Consider the following 18,788-nt stretch of genomic DNA (forward strand, 5'->3'; position numbering starts at 1 on the left):
CAGCTCTATACAGGTGTATTGTATCTCGGAGAGGTCCAACCGATCTGGTCAAAATTTTGACCATCGCCACCAGTCCAACTCGGGTGATTGTGCATTGCGCTTCGTATGACAAAACTAGTTTAGGTGTTGAAAGTTTGCTTCAGATAGTTACGAGTTGTGAAAAATTTAAAGCAATGTTGTTCCGACCGAGTGCTGAAATTGTTCTCTTACTTAGCATTACATTATTAAGCTGTAAATCGGTGCAATGTAGACCACAGGAAAATGACGCGCAGCGAAGGGAAAGTAATGATTTGACGAAAGAAACTCAGATAGGAGAATCAAAGGTGAGTTGGGATGAATGGGGTCAATCCGCACGCATTGTGCAATAATTGTTGTGATTGAGTAAAGGAGTAGATGTTTCCTAGAGTCTAAACTCAGGTGGAGAAAAATCGTTGTCACCCGGTTGCTTCGTCGCATAAATTAAATCATAAGCCAATTGGTCGGTGTTTAGTCGGACCGGACTAAGTGACATGATATTGATTTCGAGCAAAACGATTTTAAAGTTTGAATCGCAGCATCCTTTACGGTATAATTCGAAACTATTGTTTACCACAATTCTTGCTTATTATAACAAATTTCAAATCTGGCAATAGTCCAATGTAGCAGAAGAAATTTTCTATCCAGTTCAATCATTATCTCATTTTTTTAAATTTAACTTAACACCGATCTAATTGCTACGACTACACAGTATTGGAAAAAAGAAATTAATATTAACCGTACTTCGAGTAAGCCGTAAGAACATCGGAGAAATAATCAAGTATCAGAAGAATCTTACAAATTTAGTAAAGACAAAATGAATAGATTCCAATTTCGAATAATTAGAAAAGCCACCGATTATCAATTCAACACAAATATTGACGTAGAACACGACGGATGTTCCAAAACTTCACAAAATGTGGTTTCTTGATATTGAGCCTCCAGTCGTAAGCCTCCTTTGATGCTAGCAGCCTGCGCATTTTACTCGTTTGCACACAGTCAGCGAATGCGAATGGTTCTCTGCAGAACATAATTTTACTAGTCCAATTCGGCATAATAACGCGTTCGGCCTAATGGCATTCGGCAAAACAACACTCGACCTAACGGCTATCAACCTAATGACCAAGCGTCTTTATTTAAGCAATCTAAGAAAAGTTTTTGTGCAAGTCTCGCGCATTCACAGTTCTTGAAGTTGAGTGATCATTCTCCAAACTGGCCACCCAAAATAGGTCATTTCCAACTTCAATGGAATATTATTTTTTGGTTGAATTTACTGTAGCAAAATCAACTCTAGATGAACTTAGCAAAACAAATTTTTTTTGACAAAAATATTACCCTTTCAAGTCGGTTTAAAAAATTATTGCGGACGACCCAATTGACCGATATTAAGGAGAAGCAAAAAAGTTGTCAAAAGATTCAAGTTCATCGTATTTTATTTGTGATCTTTTCATTTCTATTTATTGTTTTATGGATTGTTTATAAGAACACGGAAAAACTTAATTTAATCCACCTAGTGGTGCATAGAGGTGTGCGCCGCGCCACGCCGATGATTGCAGGTAAATATAGATAGCACGCCGCCGATTTTTACCTGAAATCGGCGGCGCGACGCACACCTCTACTGCCCATAACAGCATAAGAGTCCCATGTTGAAAAACAGCAAGCCGAGAAAAACGCTGTTCAAGATTGTCCCATCCATTGAGCCAAATGGATGGGACAACCATGTTTTGGTATTTTTTTTATATTTTCTGAACAAACCCGGTAATCTTATTTGTGCAGTGTGATTCAGTGGTGATACAGAATACAATCCAACGGATAACTCATTTTCGACAAAAATCCACATGGGACTCTTATGCGTTTATGGGCAGTCTAGTGGTACAATTTAGCTTTTCTCATTTCTCCAAACTATGAGTCTACGGCTGGCTATGTTCAATATAATTGTGGAAATGTCAATTACCCGCTATCCACGAACTTGATACGTATCGACGGTGAATCACTTGAAACAAAAAATATCTTTAATTTGCACCCATTTTAATACATTTTGCATCATTTTGATAATGTTGGTAGTGGCATGACAGTTGTACCAGTTTAAATGATAAATTGGCCGCACTTTTCAACCCGTAACTTCGGAACCGGAATCCCGATCGAACCGGAATCGATAGCAGCCAATGGGAAGGTTTTACCTTTCATTCAAGAGTAAGATTGTTCAAATCGGTCCAGCTATATCTCAGAAACAGAGGAAATATTATTTTTCACAGACACACATACACACAAATACTTTCTATATTGTCGAACTGAGTCGAATGGTATATAGGACTCGGATCTCTGGACCTCGGTTAAAAAGTCGATGATTGGAGCGATTCCATAACTTTTTATATACGATAGGCAAATTGGTCGCTGTTAAGTCAGACCGGACCAAGTCGCAAAACATCAAAAAATGAGGTAATGATAGCACTGGATAAAGAAATTCTTCATCTACATTCCACTTGCCCCAGATTTTAAATATGAAACAATAAACAAGAATTATGGTAAAAATTATTTTCCAATTATAATGTAAAGGATGCTGCGATTCAAACTTTAAACGCGTTTTTCTCGAAATCAATGCGCTGTCACTTAGTCCGGTCTGACCTAACACCGACCAATTGGTCAATTTGAAATCATAAAAATTGCCCCGTATTACCGAGAGTAGAGCAAGTAAAATGATTATGACGTATAATACATCACGTGGTATCCACACACACCGTAAAAAGATACCACATTTAAATCTTACGTAAACAGAAACAAAATAGGTCAAAAATAGAAATGTATTCCTATTGACGTTCTCAAGACAGAAATTGTTCAAAGTTCTTTCAAATTTTCTTACACGTAGCTGGATGGTACTAAATTAAATGTCTCGTTGTATCATATTTGATCAAATGTAGGTACCGTAAACCGGGGTGACATTGGTCACTTTTCAAAGTAATCATAACATATTTTTAGACGCAGGAATCAGGAATCAGTAGCGTCTGGCTCAAATGGCACGTTCCCCATGTTGATCGGAGATTTGTGCCTTGCCAAGAATCGTCTTTTCATCATTTTCCTGATGGGAAGGATTGGGGAAGTGGTAAGGTTAGGGGTAAGGAAAACAACGACACAGAACAATTAAAACAGAGCATTCTGCACCCCGGAGTGATGCTGAACGATCTGCAGGTGCTACAACAGCAGGAATAAAACTTCCAACCCCCGGAGGGATTTAGAACCTCTACTCAAACAGTGAGCGGATATATCAACACCCCCGAGGGGATATTGAGATAACAGAACGACAACACCCCCGAAGAGATATTGTCATTCAAATACGGCTAAAAAACTATAGCTCTTTACCACACTGGGTTAGGAACAAAAGCATATACTTAAATTTCAGCTCTCTGTACATAGGTTCATCTATGTATGGAGAACCAAAAATCCGGATGCGCAATTGCATTAATACAGGGCAATTGCATATCAAATGATATGATGTTCCGTAATCGGATTCACAAAGATCACATGAATAATACTCAGCGCGCTGAATAGTAGCCATGTGATAATTGAGTTTGCAATGTCCAGTCAGGGCCCTGACCAGAATACTGCAGTTGTGCTTGGAAAAATGCAGCAAATTTCTGGACATTTTCGGACTCACATCCGGCAGAAAAGCCTTTGTCTGAACGCAAGTTTGCAAGCTACGCCAATGGTTGGCATGTTCGAATGCAGCCCAAGAGCGAATCTTGTGCTTTATCCAACTTATTGACAGTGGTAGAACTGGTTCTGGACCAACGAAATCAGTTGCAGCGCCAGCTCTAGCCAATTCGTCCGCCCATTCATTTCCAGTAATACCGGAACGACCGGGTACCCATAGAAGGTAGAGAGCATTTGAAATGCTAAGTTCTTCGATTTGAGTTCGACATGCGATTACTAATTTTGATCTCGAATCTGCCGAACTAAGTACTTTCAGGGCAACCTGACTGTCAGAGCAAAAATAGATTCTTTTACCGCAAATTCCCCGTTGAAGTGCGGATTGTACGCCACACAGAATCGCAAAGATTTCTGCTTGGAATACGGTACAGTATCTACCAAGCGAGTGAGATTGGTTTAATCTCATCTCATGACAATAGACACCAGCACCGGCTCGGCCCTCCAACAAAGAACCGTCCGTATAACAAACTACGTATTCTTCAAGTTGTCGCTCCATCCAGCCAGACAGCCATTCCTCACGAAGAGGAATTCTCACATTGAAAGTTTTAGAAGGAAAACTACATGTGAGTGTACGGTCACTGGGAGCAAGTGTATATTCATCCCAAGTAACCATTTGGGGCCACAGTCTTGTGTGGCTAGTTACACGATCTATTGGGTTACTGTTCCAGAGCCCAGTAACCTTAAGACGGTATGCACAAGAAAGTGTTCTGGTTTCAGAAACACATGTAGTGGTTTTATGTTCAAGAGTGCCTCGAGAGCAGCAGTAGGTGTTGTCGAGAATGCACCAGTCATCGCCATCAAGACCATCCTCTGAAGATGGTTTAACTTTGATTGGATTGTCATGACTTCTCCTTTCTGCCACCAAACAAGGCACCCGTATGCCAGTATTGGTCTAACAATTGTTGTGTAGATCCACTGAATGTACTTGGGTTTGAGTCCCCAAGATTTGCCGAAAGCCCGTCTACATTGGCCAAAGGCCATGCAAGCTTTCTTGATCCTGAAATCGATGTGAGCTGTCCAATTAAGTTTTGAGTCGAGAATTACCCCAACGTACTTAACTTGATCTTCGACAATAATTTCAGAGTCAAAAAACTGCAATGGACGAGCTCCGGTTGTAATCCTTCGTTGCGTGAAAAGCACCATTGAGGTTTTATTTGGATTAACTGTTAGTCCAACATGAAGACACCACCGCTCAACAACACATAAGGCATGTTGCATCAAATCAAAAAGTGTGTTAATGCAAATACCGGTGATCATTATATGATAATCATCGGCGAAACCATACGTCGGAAACCCAAGCTCATTTAGTTTTCTGAACAAGCTATAACTTTACGAAGCTTCGTAGAAATAAGGTAAAGTCAAATTTCGGTTTTTAGTAGTTTTCCCGATCAGAATGAAATAACAAGATTATAACAGAACACAATTTTTGTAACATATTGTGTTATAAATTAGGTCTCGTTAGTAGTTAAAATAACAGAAATTTATAACAAGTAATAATGCGAGATATAATTTTGAAATATTTCTGTTATGTGTTTCTGATCGGGTTTGCACCCAAAAACCGAACAATACACTCAAAAAGTATAACAAATCAGTATTTTATAAGTTTGGAGAAAAAATCATTTCAAATTAAAATGATTCGGTAGACTATTCTGGTTTAATAAGCGATCTACGAAAAAAGTTTCGAGTGATCAAGTCACCCCGATGATCAAAGTCACCCTGGTTTACGGTATTCAATAGGTGCAAAGTAATAAATGAGAAACAGGTGTGAATCTAATCTTGGAACTTGGTCATTTCCTCGAATTTCTGGGATCCTCAATAGCTCTCAATGTGGTCCAAAAGACTTTGATTTGCAATTAGTGATCGGAACCAAGAATTTCAAGCAATTTAGAACTCATTTTAATTAGTTTTGCATCATTCAGTTATAATGATTGTACCGGCATGTATGGGAAATTCGAATGTGACCGCATACTTCAACCCGTAACACGGGAATCAAAACTCCGATTCCAATGAAATTTAATAGCAGTCAAAAGAGCTACTGTACCTTTCATTTGACACCAAATTTAAGAAAATAGAGTTAGACAGTTCCAAGAAGCAGATGTGAATTCACTTCAGGAACTTTGCCACTTTCCCGAAGCTTACGGTTCCGCTGAAGGTGTCCAAAGTAGTCAATGTGTGTTTGATTGGGAACCAGTGAGCTGAAACTATATATCCAAGCAATTTAGAATACATTTTAGGAGATTTTACATCTTTTAGATAACATACTGATACCAATTCATACGGGAATTTCATGCGTGATTGCACTCTTCAACCCGTAACTCAGGAACCGGAAGTCGGAATTGAATGAAATTAGATAGCAACCTATGAGAACATTCTACCTTTCATTTAAAACTAAGTTTAAGATAATCGATTCGAATGGGTCGAATGGGATATAAGACTCAACCCTCCGGGCCTCGGTTAAAAAGTTGATTTTTAGAGTGATTGCATAGCCTTTCTATAGGAGAAAGGCAAAAATGTTTTCTGAACCCGCTTTTTCATACCAAAGAACACATATGCTACTTTTAGTGCTTAATAACATTCCGTCGAGAAAAAAATAGCCTGCAATTAATAACTTATATTATTCCACGCCGAAAGTTGGCTCACATGGATTTCGAGCAGCGAATTTAAGGCGAAAACAGGTTACATTGCAGCGAACCCGCATGAACCAAAATGGATGTTGCAGCTTCTGACGCATTATCAAACGGTAATGAATGCCAACTCGGCAAGTCAGTGTGATAAACATTTATTCACTCTATTGGTTTGAATTTAAAACAATGACATATACATTTTTACAAATCAATTAATTCCGATTAATGTATGGCTACAATTTGTTTTTGAAATTCATTGAAAATCTTAACCTTTCGGAAGTCGCGCTAGTACACTGAGTGCACGTTGCTCTGAAAATCTAGCGAAAACGTCTTTGCGCACCAGCGGCTGCTCATGCAATGGGCCATATGCGCGACTTTCGGAGGGTTAAAAAAATTATATAAATACTATGAAATAAAGATTATTCACTTATTCCGCTAATATCTTAGAATTCAAAGCAATGACATATTTCTAATGAATTAAAAAAACCTTCCAGAATTTGTAGCCTATATCAATTGCAATCGATTGATGTTTCAACTTTGAATCAAAGAATTGACTGGATGAATGTTTACTAGGCATACTTACCGCACTTCAATTTATTATTGTTTGATAAGCTGTAACAGCTATTTCGGTCCATGCGGGTTCACGGCAATTCAGCCTGTGTACGCCCCTCAATCTTCTGTTCGAAATCCACGTTCGGCGCAGTATTAGTTATAAATGACAAGCTATTTTTTCTCGGTGGCATGTACTAAAAGTAGCAAATGTATTTTTTTTCGAATGAAAAAGAGATCCACTCCACCATCTAGGGCTAAGTGTCATTCTAAAATCTAAACTATCTCCTATGTAACGAAACTATGTAAGGTTTGCACGCTTATAATTCCGCTATTACTGGATGGATTTTAATCATTCATACACCGATTCAAAAACACCTATCTTAAATATTGTTAATAATTTAATATCTATGCAACAAAAGCAGTCTTTTGAAAAACGGTAAAATTAAAAAGTCCACGATAAAATGGAAAATTTCCATTCGTGAGGCAGATTTCTCAGGCAGAGCCGTCAATAGGAAGCACCTGAGTGGCTCAATCAAACACGAATAGTCGTAAATAGAGGCGACGCGTGCCCGTTTAAATCACTTTCTGCTCTTATCCCATACGAGCAACATCATCTCCGGACGATACAATAAGCGCTATCGATTTTCGGCAACGTTAGCATTTACACACACTCGCACTTAAGGGACTAAATCATACACGGTTGGCTTATAAATAGAGATGACGCGTGCACTGTCCTGGCATGCAAAAGCGACGTTAACGCCACTTTGGTCAAATTCCACTTTTTCGTATTTTTAGGTCCTCTACGAAAATCCGCATAAAAAATGATCTGCTGAACTCGAAAAACGAAGTGACGGAAGCATTTTACCCACACTATGCAAGATAACAATTGATTTTCTGAAAAATATACTGGATGGCGTTTACGTCACTTTTGCATACAAAGGCAGTGCATGTTTTTGCTCTTGTAGGGATGTCCGATAAATCAGTATCAGTATTCAATTATTTAGCAACATAAGAACTATTTTTATTAGAATAATTCTCATTAATCCTGCTATGTGTATGATACCTATTTGAACACGATTACTGGTGCAGGTTTACTATGTATTCTCATCAATTTAAGCAAAAAGCTTATCTCAGTTAATTGCGCAAATTTGGGATTAAATTAGTGCCAAATACTGATAATAGAAAACACAATTTCCCTAACATACAAAAGTTAAGTATTGCGCTCTATATGTGCTAAATGGTTTACTTGTAATGGTTAGGGGAACGCGGGGCAAGTCCGACACCTTAAGCGCAATAATTTTTCTAAAATTCCACAAAGTTCCTAAAATTGTATATTCTGTGCATAATCCTTGTTTAGGTGGTTCTTAACAAAATATAATTTTTTCAGCGTTTCAAAAAATTGAATTCATTAAAAGTTATTGGTTGCCAAAAAATGGAGAAAAATGTCATTTTAAAAACGCTGCGGGTAAGACCGACACCCCAAAGGGGTAAGAGCGACCCCCTTTTGAACTTTCTTTTTGTCCAAATTTTTCCATTAAAAATGTATTGTGTATAAGCATAAGCATAAGCATAAGAGATCGCCCGTAGTTGCTACTCCGTTATTGACCAGAACCAAATTAGGTTGCAAAATGTTCATTGGAACAACATGCTTGGGAATAACATGATGAGCCACATTGTACAATCTATTCTGATCCCTGCATGCTGATCAATACCGACGCCGGCCACGTCCGAATGCAGATCTTCTGGGAAAGGATGGAATGTTAGTCCGATACATGTTGCTACTAGAGACCGAGGAATCCTCTGCATCTCCACATGTATCACGGGATGGGGAGAGTTGTTAGTAAGTGTGCCAATAGCGTTATCATGTAATAATTGCTCTGGGCAGCCGGCTGCCGAGAATTTGGGAAATTTATCATTTGTTGTATTAATACGATTAGCAAAATAAGCATCTTGAACTCCGGATAGCCGGCTATAAGGAGCACTGCTTATATTTTTTAATAATATTCAATCACACAACGAATTTTTTCGTGGTTTCTATCGTGTCGGTGCTGATTTTACCCGGCGATCGCTTGAATAAAATGAGGAATCTTATACAGAAGGTTCATCAGAATCTTCCACAGGTATCGCGGAGTTGGTGGTTTGGAAGGGAATAGGGTCTAGGATTCGCTCCAAGCAAGCGATGCGTCCTGTATAGCATAGTTTATTAGGTAGTAGTTCAGTTAGTTTTCGAGAACACGATCGCTCGAAAAATAAGATCTACCGAGAGTATCCTATGTTTTCCAAACAAAAGCTATTTAACATCCACACAGCCGATCGTGGGAGTATTGCCTAGAAAAGCTAATCTTATCTGTGTAATGGGCCGGATCACTATTTATTGCGACATTATTTAGACTAATTTCGCTATTCCTTCTCTACGATATATTTTTTGGGTTACAAACTACCGAGTGATAAAACGTTATACAGACAGAGTTATGATAGCTCTAGATGTTATAAATCAACGAAAGGATTTCCTATTTCTAATATCGGATTGTTGAAATACACGTATACGAACGATTATATCGAACATTGAAGGGAAATACAGAGGATCGTTAACTTGATGCACGGGCTTGTTACCAATAACGGAACTTGAAATTAGATTCATTAAAACAGACGCGGCGAATTTTCAGTACGTATTGACCCGCGATCATCGACACTAGTCAAATTAAAGTCTTATTGGCGCTGATTTCCGAACAACTTTTACGGTATTGTTTTCTCGGCTATATCGCATACTCTCATTCTGCTACTATCGGCAGAAGGCTGATAGCTCCCAGTCGTCGCCGGTCTAAGGACCAAATGTCATCAATAGACTTAGACTCGCGTGGAGGTATGCGATAGAATAGAAAACTAAGCAATGAAAATGACAGCAAAACACTTATTCTTCGTGCTGACATTACTGAAGGTAATTGCCAACCGGTCCCCGATCCCCCTCGCGAATTGTCAATGCTCAAACCTTATACATGATCGAAGTCATCATTCCACTCAAACAAGGCCATGTGTTTTCCCAAAGCACATGAAATGCTCTGTGAATCAGTTCCCCCTATACCCTAAAGAAACATAAAAATTAGTTTTCTCAGTCCAAAGAAAAGTTTGCCGACCGGCAGATACGTGTTCCCTTACAGCGCCATCACATCAACGAACACCCAAAATTTACATGCGACAAAATATCTGCAATCCCGAATATAAAAGACTCAAAACCTCTACTCATTTGCAATAAAATAATACAGTAAAAAAACACAGTTGAATATTAAAGATAGCACCGCCGATGAAGCACTCAATAAAAAAGGTGACAAGGGACGCGGACGAAATTAGCTGAGCACCGACCAGCTGGTTTGCCACCTATTTTTCGGGCGAAGAATTTTGGGCGACACCTGGTAGTCGCTAGGCACTGGTGAAACGCAAATTATTTGAATGTCAATTTTTCTTATTGCCATATGTTTTCACTTTTCGGATCGAATTTTTTTCTCCGAAAAACCATTTTTCACCATTCCCACAATGTACACTGTTTCTAGATGTTTTTTGTACACTTTCATTGTCCTTGCATCGGGAATCGACGGCCCGTAATGCGAGGAAAAAATATTTTTTCATTTGCCGGAATTCAATTTTCACAAACTGTCACCACTCGCGTCTGTCGAAAATATGCCGAAAAATGCTTTTATAAACCACTTCACTCTGTATAATTGTTAAATTGCACCGTTATTAACACTTTTGACAACCGGGAGACAGTAAACTGTGCCAAAAATGATGAAAATTAACCGACTCGAAGGGAGCTCTACGAGAGTCAACCGCTCGCGACGAAGATACACACTCCTATTCCCCATTAAAAAATGTATTGTGTATGTGTGATAAAGTGCAATTATGTGTATATGAGTATGTGTGATGCAAACGCATACTTTCTGTAGTTTCATCGCGTAGCAAAAGGAAGAGCATTCGAATGCGTGGTGTTATGAATAAATAATGTTTAACGCATGGTCTATATTATGGTACGGGTTTTTTCAAGTAATTCTTTCGAGCTTTATTGCCACTTGTATAGCCATTCTAACGAGGAAGAGCTGTTCTGCAAGCAGATTATATACGTTGTTACTAGGACTCATTCACTTAGAAGTGACGCACGCTTCGCAGTAAGCTATCCGGTTCGTGTTGTGATTTTTCGGAACACTGTTGATCAACAATCCGACGGTCAATGAAATTTTTTCATCAATATCATTTCAAAATCTCATATTAGATTATACTTTTCGTTTCTTTTTGTAATATTATTATGAATCACGTTCAATTAATTTTTAATTTTTTTGGTCGGCTTGAGACAATACTGATAAATAAATGCAAAAAACATAGTTTCCGTGTATTTCAATTATTAACATGACGTAATTATAGTATAAGTGAACACAACAAATATACCCAGTCGTTTGTATCGAATCAAAAACGAACCCAATTATCTAAACACCGTGTCGGTCTTACCCCACCCAAAAATTGTCGGTCTTACCCCAACAGCGCCCATTTTTGTTAAATGCTCAATTAACAGTATTGAAATACTCAAACTTATCTTCAATACATACAAATAACGATATGGAGAGTAGAATAGAATGTGTGACAAAAAAACTGGTCATTTTCAAAGCTTTTGTGTTATTAAAACCTTAAAATGTATCAACTAAAAATAACATCCAAAAGCGCATCAACTTTGCTTTCGCTTGTTTTGTTTATTTTGTTGACGTTTATGAACCCATATGGCATCGATATGTATCGAAATGCCAAAAATAATCGTACTAATAATATCCTGTCATTATTGTATGATTTAAAATTTGATGTCAGGGAAAAGTCGTGGGGTGTCGGGCTTACCCAGGGTGTCGGGCTTCCCCCCAGTTCCCCTACTGGTCAACTATTAAGATGAGTGAGTCGCAGAAGCAAGACGTGGAGTTCCAGCCGAATACGGTCTGCCGGTCATTTAACAATACAACCTAAAGCACGTAGTTGTGTAGGACCGCATCAAAGTTAATACATGGATGATGGCAAAAGTTACGGCTACACGATCTAGCACCGCATACTAGCGTTACGAAATATTCATAGAAAAACTGCTTGACTGGTATTCCCAATGGTGTTTTCGTGGTGAGAATACATATGGTTGTATTGATTAATTTTTACCAACCTGAACCTACAATACAAAACAACCATTACACAGGGCATTTTTATCATATATCAACGACAAAACGTGTCAGTCCTGTGATCACACAGTACATTGCGGAAAAACATGCCCTAAGCTACTAGAGCTAAATCGTCTATGGAAATCAAATCCTACACACAAGCAATGAAGGCGGTTTCATATTCGTTACCCGTAAATTCCAGAATCAAAGAATAACATCTGCATTAACTGCATACTTATGAAGTATTAACGATGACAGACAACACGACCGCCGATTATCTTTCAGTTGCTAATCGATTAAAACTTATTCGATTAGCATAACCGTTAATCGAATAATCGAATCATAATGGTACATCCCTAACTGTAATTTTCCGAGTGCTACTTCAAATGTTATAGAATTTATTAAATTTTATTAAATTAAATTTATTAAATTTTATTAAATTAAATTTATTAAATTTTATTAAATTATTTTAAAATAGTCCTGCCTCATATTTTCCCATAATGCCAGTGTCAAAAACTTCACTTCTTTTTACGATTCCCTACTATCGATCTCAATTAAACAATCATTAACGAATTGTTTCATTTTGACATGAATCAGAAGTAGTTGTCATTGGAGATTAACAAGCACCTACATTTACATCGGGTGTACCCCATTAGGGTGAAGCCAGAGTGGGCGCGATGCGTAACGCGACGCGATGCGATGCGAACTGCGCGCGATTTCCCCTGCAAAATGATAGCCAGAGTGAACGCGACTGGAAGCGATGGCCATATGCGTTATACGTAAACAAAAGCGGTTTTGACATGTCGAACGGATTGCAAGTTGAAAAGTTTCTGTGAAAATAGACTCAGACGAAAAATATTTCATGTCCGAAGGCGTACGCGATTTCTTTTTCGGAAACCATAAAGATTTTTAAATTGATCCGATCAATAGAAAAAGAGGAGGATACGGGGAGTATCACCCTGTACCAATATGTGCTAAATGATCCAAACAAATGTCGCAACTATACCTGACGAGCATCGAAACGATCGATTACAATTTAAGCCATATTGAAGTTGTTCTTACTAATGAGTGGACCAACGTTATTACAACTCCAAAAGAACCACAAGATAAGCTTATAATCACGCTAAGGTAATGCTATACCCCTACCTTCCCCGTCTTAGTATATCTTCACGAATTTCGGAACAATCTGCCCTCAAAAATGATGTTGAATTTGTAGATTACCGCAAATTAATTCTACAATCCCTACGATCTATCGTGGCAACATATTAGCAAAATGTCATAAACTGTTTTTGGATTGAATTAATAAATATTTTTATTTAAATATCAATACAGTGTAATATTTCTAGGTTTCTCGTTCAACGCACTATCCTATACGTTTCGCAGTGGAAGATCTACGGCCACTGAAATCGTTAAGGAGATATGTCTTGCATTATGGATAAAGCTTTAGCCAATTCATATGTCATAGCCAACCCAACATTTATTTAACCAAAGAGTGCAAGATTTCTGGATTTTGTGGAACTTCCCCCATTGTTGTGGCAAGCATAATATAGTGCAATGTCCACCACGCTCTGGGACAATGTTCCACAACTACAAAAAGTTTTTTTGTGTACTTGATGGAATCGGCACCAGATAGTAATCTCCCCGGAAGAAACATATTCATGCCATATGTTTTCCTAGCTGATGAAGCTTACCCACTGTTAAAACAAGTTTTGCGACCATTTGCTCGACGAGATATCACTGTTTCAGAAGAATATTTTTACTCGAGACTTTCAAGAGCAAAAAAATCGATCGAGTCTGCTTTCGGGGCAATAAATGCTAAATGGAGACTGCTATGGAAACCAATTAAAAGGAATGGAAGACATCTGAATGTTGGACAATGTTATCATTGATAGGGAAGGATATAGAGATGTTATTAGCGAGGGGGAAAATTTCTTACAAAACATTCAAATGCCTACATATCATCCTGTCTATTGTAGCACAATTCAAAGCCGAAGTTTCTCTGGGGTATCTAATTTCTTTACATGGGGTAGCAGGCTATCAAAGAAAGCTTCATCTTCATCCCTGTCGCGAGATGAAGCTTTCTTCGAGCAGTTCTAGCTTCCTCTGCTCAGGCTCTAAAAGATATTCTGCTTGAGCGTTCTTTTCGTTGTTCTTTTTATATCGTTTGGTGGGAAGCGGGACAGGAGCACTTGATGACAGTGACAGGAGCACGCCCAGTGGAGCTATGAGCTGCCTCGAATGCTTCTCGTTGACTAGGTGGGATTTCCAATGCCTCGACGTCTTCAAACACTTTGTTTTGAGGCTTGAGATTGCCACTTGTTTTCCGCGGCTTCATTTGTTGACGCAAAGGGTAGACTTTTGAAATGCGGTCAGCTAGAGGAAAAGATTTAGTGGCCAGCATCCACGGATCTCAACACCGGCAGCTTACGCAGTTCGTGACCAAAAGTGTCACACAAGTTTGTACACCTTTCCTTTGCAACATCGCCTGAAATTTAAAAAAAATGTAGGCTTTAGAACCAGTATAACATTTGAGAAAAATAAACTTGGTCACTCACAGTACCTATTAAAAGCAATTTAAAAATTGTTCATGAATTTTACTTACAAAGTATTCCCAATTCTTCCGAAACATCTTTCCAACATTGGTTCACAAGGTTCCAGTAATGGCGGGATTGTTGGTCCCACAGCGCACACCTTTGGAAGAAAGGTACAATGAGTGCTTCGACATCGACAAAAACATCCTCATCCATCATAGTGAAATCAAATTTTGAAATTGATCGTCTCATTTCGCACGAAAAGCCTGTGCACGTACTGGTTGGTCGCGCGTCGCGCAAAAAATCGCTTGGCGCATCGCATCGCGTCACTTCCACTCTGGCATATACTGTATTATTTTGCAGGAATCAAATGAACGGAGCTCGTTCGCGCGTCGTCGCGCAATGTGTCAAAAATCGCTTCGCATCGCGTCGCGTCGCGAATCGCGTTCACTCTGGCATCCCCCTTAGGCATAAATACGTTAGGCATACGCACGTTTGGCATACGTCCGTTAGGCATAATGGACATTAGGCATAATATATGTTAGGCATAATGTACGTTAGGCATAATGGACGTTGGGCATACTGGACGTTAGGCATAATGGACGTTATGCATAATGGAAAATATATGCCTTGAAGAACAGCTCATGAAAGAAATAATGATGCATTTTATTATTCATTCAATGAATATACGAGTATTGCTGCTACTATGTTGATTATCTCCCATATTATTCAGTTCAATTATTATATTCTTGAGGCCATCAAAGATAGAACTACGGAAACTGTCTGATACGAGGGAGAGCTTTTTCGTGTACTGTGACGAGTTACCGAAACAAATAAGGTATCGTCCCAAACGCAACATTCGTAGCCTAATGGTGGTACCCTCCGCAACACTGCAAGTTTCCACAGGTTCCAAAGCTTAATGTTTGTTCATTATTTTGCTTCATTTCTGAATATTTGGATATTGAATTGGGAATACATCTAATAGGCTCAAAAAGTGCTTGAACCAAAACTGTTCATTTAAATGAAGAGAGCGTCCAGCGCACCCACGGAAAAGGAAAAAAAATCATTCTACTTTAGTTTTCATTTTGAAGTCTCTCGTTAAAGTTGTACGAAGGCATGGCATCGCAAAGCGAAGTTTTTTTCTAACCCGAGAACTTTTATATTTTTGCGATTTATGCCTATCGTCCATTATGCCTAGCGTACATTATGCTAATCGTCCATTATGCCTAACGTATATCATGCCAATCGTACATTATGCCTAACGTCCATTATGTCCAACGTACTTATGCCTAACGTATGTATGCTAAACGTATTTATACCTAACGTATTTATGCCTTACGTCGCGCACCCATTTACATCTACGTCTGAAATGAACCAGGAAAGCTACTTGAGATCGTTGATGTTTCTGCTGTACTTCAATAGTGTGTGTAGTATTGAAAACTCATATGCTCAATTGAGCAATTGCAAATTTTTCCAACAACAGCTTCAAGCCATTGCTGATTGTGGTTTATCAAGAAGCGCGTGTGTGTGTAAACCCGAAAAAGTGCTCGGTAATCAAAATCTTACTTTATTACTATAGGGGAACATGGGGAGACTTGACCAGGTTTTCAGCTAAAACTGCATAAATCTCTAAAAAAGCCTTCAATCCCCCAAAAATCATTCAGATATAATGCGCAAAGTTATTGCGCGTCTTCATGATTTTTTGCAGAATTTTTAATTTAATTTTTGAAAAGTTACAAAAGTTTTTCTGTGATCGTTTTTTCTGGTCAAGTCTCCCCATTGCGGGGAGACTTGACCAAGGCGTGGGGAGACTTGACCAAGAGAATTTCGAAAAATCATAACAAAAAATAATGACATAAAACATACTGCAATTATTTTTTCCCCTATTTTCGAGATCCTTAGGTAGCAGTAAAAAATATAAATGAGTTGCATTTGATAAATTTTGATTTTTTTTAAATACATTTCTTTTTAAGGATTAACTGTACTGCTTGCATTGCATGTTCACACGTCACGAAATCAGTCCTACTATTGCTAACTTTGCTTACAAATTTTAAAATATAAAGGCTTATGTTTGGGGTGGGATATTTTTATGGCGTGACTACCATTAACAGTAGATACCAAAGCATAATAAATATTAGGAATTTTGTATCTTTCTTCAGCTGATCGCCACTTGGTCAAGTCTCCCCATAAAATCTTGGTCAAGTCTCCCCAACATTAGTCATTGCGTTCAATTTCATGCGAATTCTAGTAATAACTATTCCAATGTTCCAGTTTATGTAAAATCATTTCACTGCTTCACAAGGATTAAGATGGTATATTAGTCCTTTACTAGTTATTAATAGTCGAGTAGATATGTCCATACAAAGTTTGATAAAAATTACATCATTTAATGCAAATTTATTAATCACGTAATATTTTCTGCAAGGAAAGGATTTTTTACTCCAAACTTTCAAAATTACCTTAAGGGATCGAAACAAGTATAAAAATATTTTTGAAAAAAAATTAAGAATCCAATAGAAGACGCCATAGCCGAAAGTAGAATTTTGCGCTTGGTCAAGTCTCCCCATGTTCCCCTATGTATTTTCCAACTGACTTTGTAGTCTTATTGAAAGACATTCTGGCAAAGCTCTGCCTGGCAGTTTCCCATAATTGTTTGATGGCTGTAGAATACCTGGGAAGTATTTGGTCAAGCACGTTCGAGAGAGGTAACAGTGGAGAGGATCCTATTTTGACTGTCCTGGGTTTTTACTCACCGGATATGATCATCCCAATAAAGAGTCAGATTCGATGAAACATTCGCCCATAATGTAGAATAAAGCTACATAGCGCATTGCCATATTATAATTGGTCGGGTATTAACCACTACATATCTGGCCATGACTTATCGATCAATGAAGGTGAAGAAATGGTTCTTCTACTTTATGCCCACAATATTTTAAATTTGTTTTGTAACAGAAAAAAAACTTCTTAAACGTTTGTCACTTCAGCTAACGAATCTCGTTTAAGGTCTACGGTTTAATCCACGATGACTCCGAAGGCAAAGACGCAAAACAAGAAAAAGAAGATTTTGACTCAAAAGTTCTCTCCGTCTTCGAAAATGTCCAGCAAAAGATCATCAACGCCTGGAACGTAAGCTTCTCTCATTAAACCGTTTTTATTGTATTATGTTTCTATCTGAATCACCTCATTGCAATTTTACTTCCAGCCTGGAGCCGTTATCGATAAAACGAAACCGGAGGACTGGGAACGGAACCCAATTGAGGACTACGAAGCGCTTCGGTCGGGTATCGTCGGTGTGGTTGATTTTATAGCCAAACAAATTAATGCTGTACTTGATGTAGGCATTGCATAATATTTTTTCTGTGCTTGATTCGTTTCATAAAAAATATTCTTTATTGTAGACCCCAAGGAAAGTGACGAAAAAGGTTAACAAATCAATCACAAGAACTCTTAATGATATTGGCAACAAACTAGTCGGATTGGAGTAACAATACAGACGAGAGTGTACCTACTTTTATTACAACTTTTTTATTGTAAATATACATCCTCTACTGCTTTGGAATGTTTCTTGGCTAGCTTTCGTCGCTCGCTGCTTTTGTTTATAAATAGCTTAGTACTACCGGGATTGTCGTAGAACTTATTAAACCATAACAGTTTACGTTCAACGCTGATCCATTTGGTGTAAATAAATGATTATTCGATTGCCTTAACTTATTCAAAGATTGGTTTTCTACTGACCTTAAACTTATAGTATTTTTCTTGTTTTTTTTTATAAATTATGTTTCGTCAAGCCCAATTTGGCTTCTTAATTTATTAGGATTAAAAACAATTATTTTTGGCACAGCATCTCCTTAATCTAAGGAATTGTTCAAAAGTAAACACTATTAGTTTTCTAACTAAAATGATGAGTATTATATCCTCCTCTAGCATATCGTTGCGTTTATGTGCTTCTCTAATGTTCCGTCGGTGTTCACTGCTCGGCATCGACTGTCGTTTCATCTAATATCAATCATCCAAATACGTCCCGGTGCTGTTTCGATTCAGGGTCGTATCCACGGTCGGTGAGTAAGACTTGTACGTTTTCGACGCTCGTTTGTGTTTGACGGTGCAGAATAGCAACATCGATGAGATTAGGCCAAATAGCTGAAAGAACAATATGCATTAGATCGCAATCTATTGAAGTGTCT

General features: G+C 38.2%; 2 protein-coding genes across 3 annotated transcripts in view; one reads left to right on the forward strand and one right to left on the reverse strand.

Moving 5' to 3' along the window:
- Window positions 1-94: 94 nt before the first annotated feature.
- On the forward strand, window positions 95-18,125 carry LOC131693891 (uncharacterized). The gene is made up of 4 exons (XM_058982146.1): window positions 95-323; window positions 17,608-17,730; window positions 17,807-17,938; window positions 18,003-18,125. Exons 1-4 carry the CDS (start codon window positions 174-176, stop codon window positions 18,087-18,089), a joined length of 492 nt encoding a protein of 163 aa, XP_058838129.1. The 5' UTR covers window positions 95-173; the 3' UTR covers window positions 18,090-18,125.
- The window catches only part of LOC131693890 (tetraspanin-9), a 69,073-nt gene continuing 68,334 nt past the window's right edge, over window positions 18,050-18,788 (reverse strand). For both annotated transcript variants that reach the window (XM_058982145.1, XM_058982144.1), the window contains exon 7: window positions 18,050-18,744. In XM_058982145.1, coding sequence (XP_058838128.1) covers window positions 18,607-18,744 — 138 coding nt within the window. In that variant the 3' untranslated portion in view covers window positions 18,050-18,606. The remainder of the gene's footprint in view (window positions 18,745-18,788) is intronic.

Source organism: Topomyia yanbarensis, chromosome 3, assembly GCF_030247195.1.
Source record: "Topomyia yanbarensis strain Yona2022 chromosome 3, ASM3024719v1, whole genome shotgun sequence".
NCBI classification, from domain to species: Eukaryota; Metazoa; Arthropoda; class Insecta; order Diptera; family Culicidae; genus Topomyia; species Topomyia yanbarensis.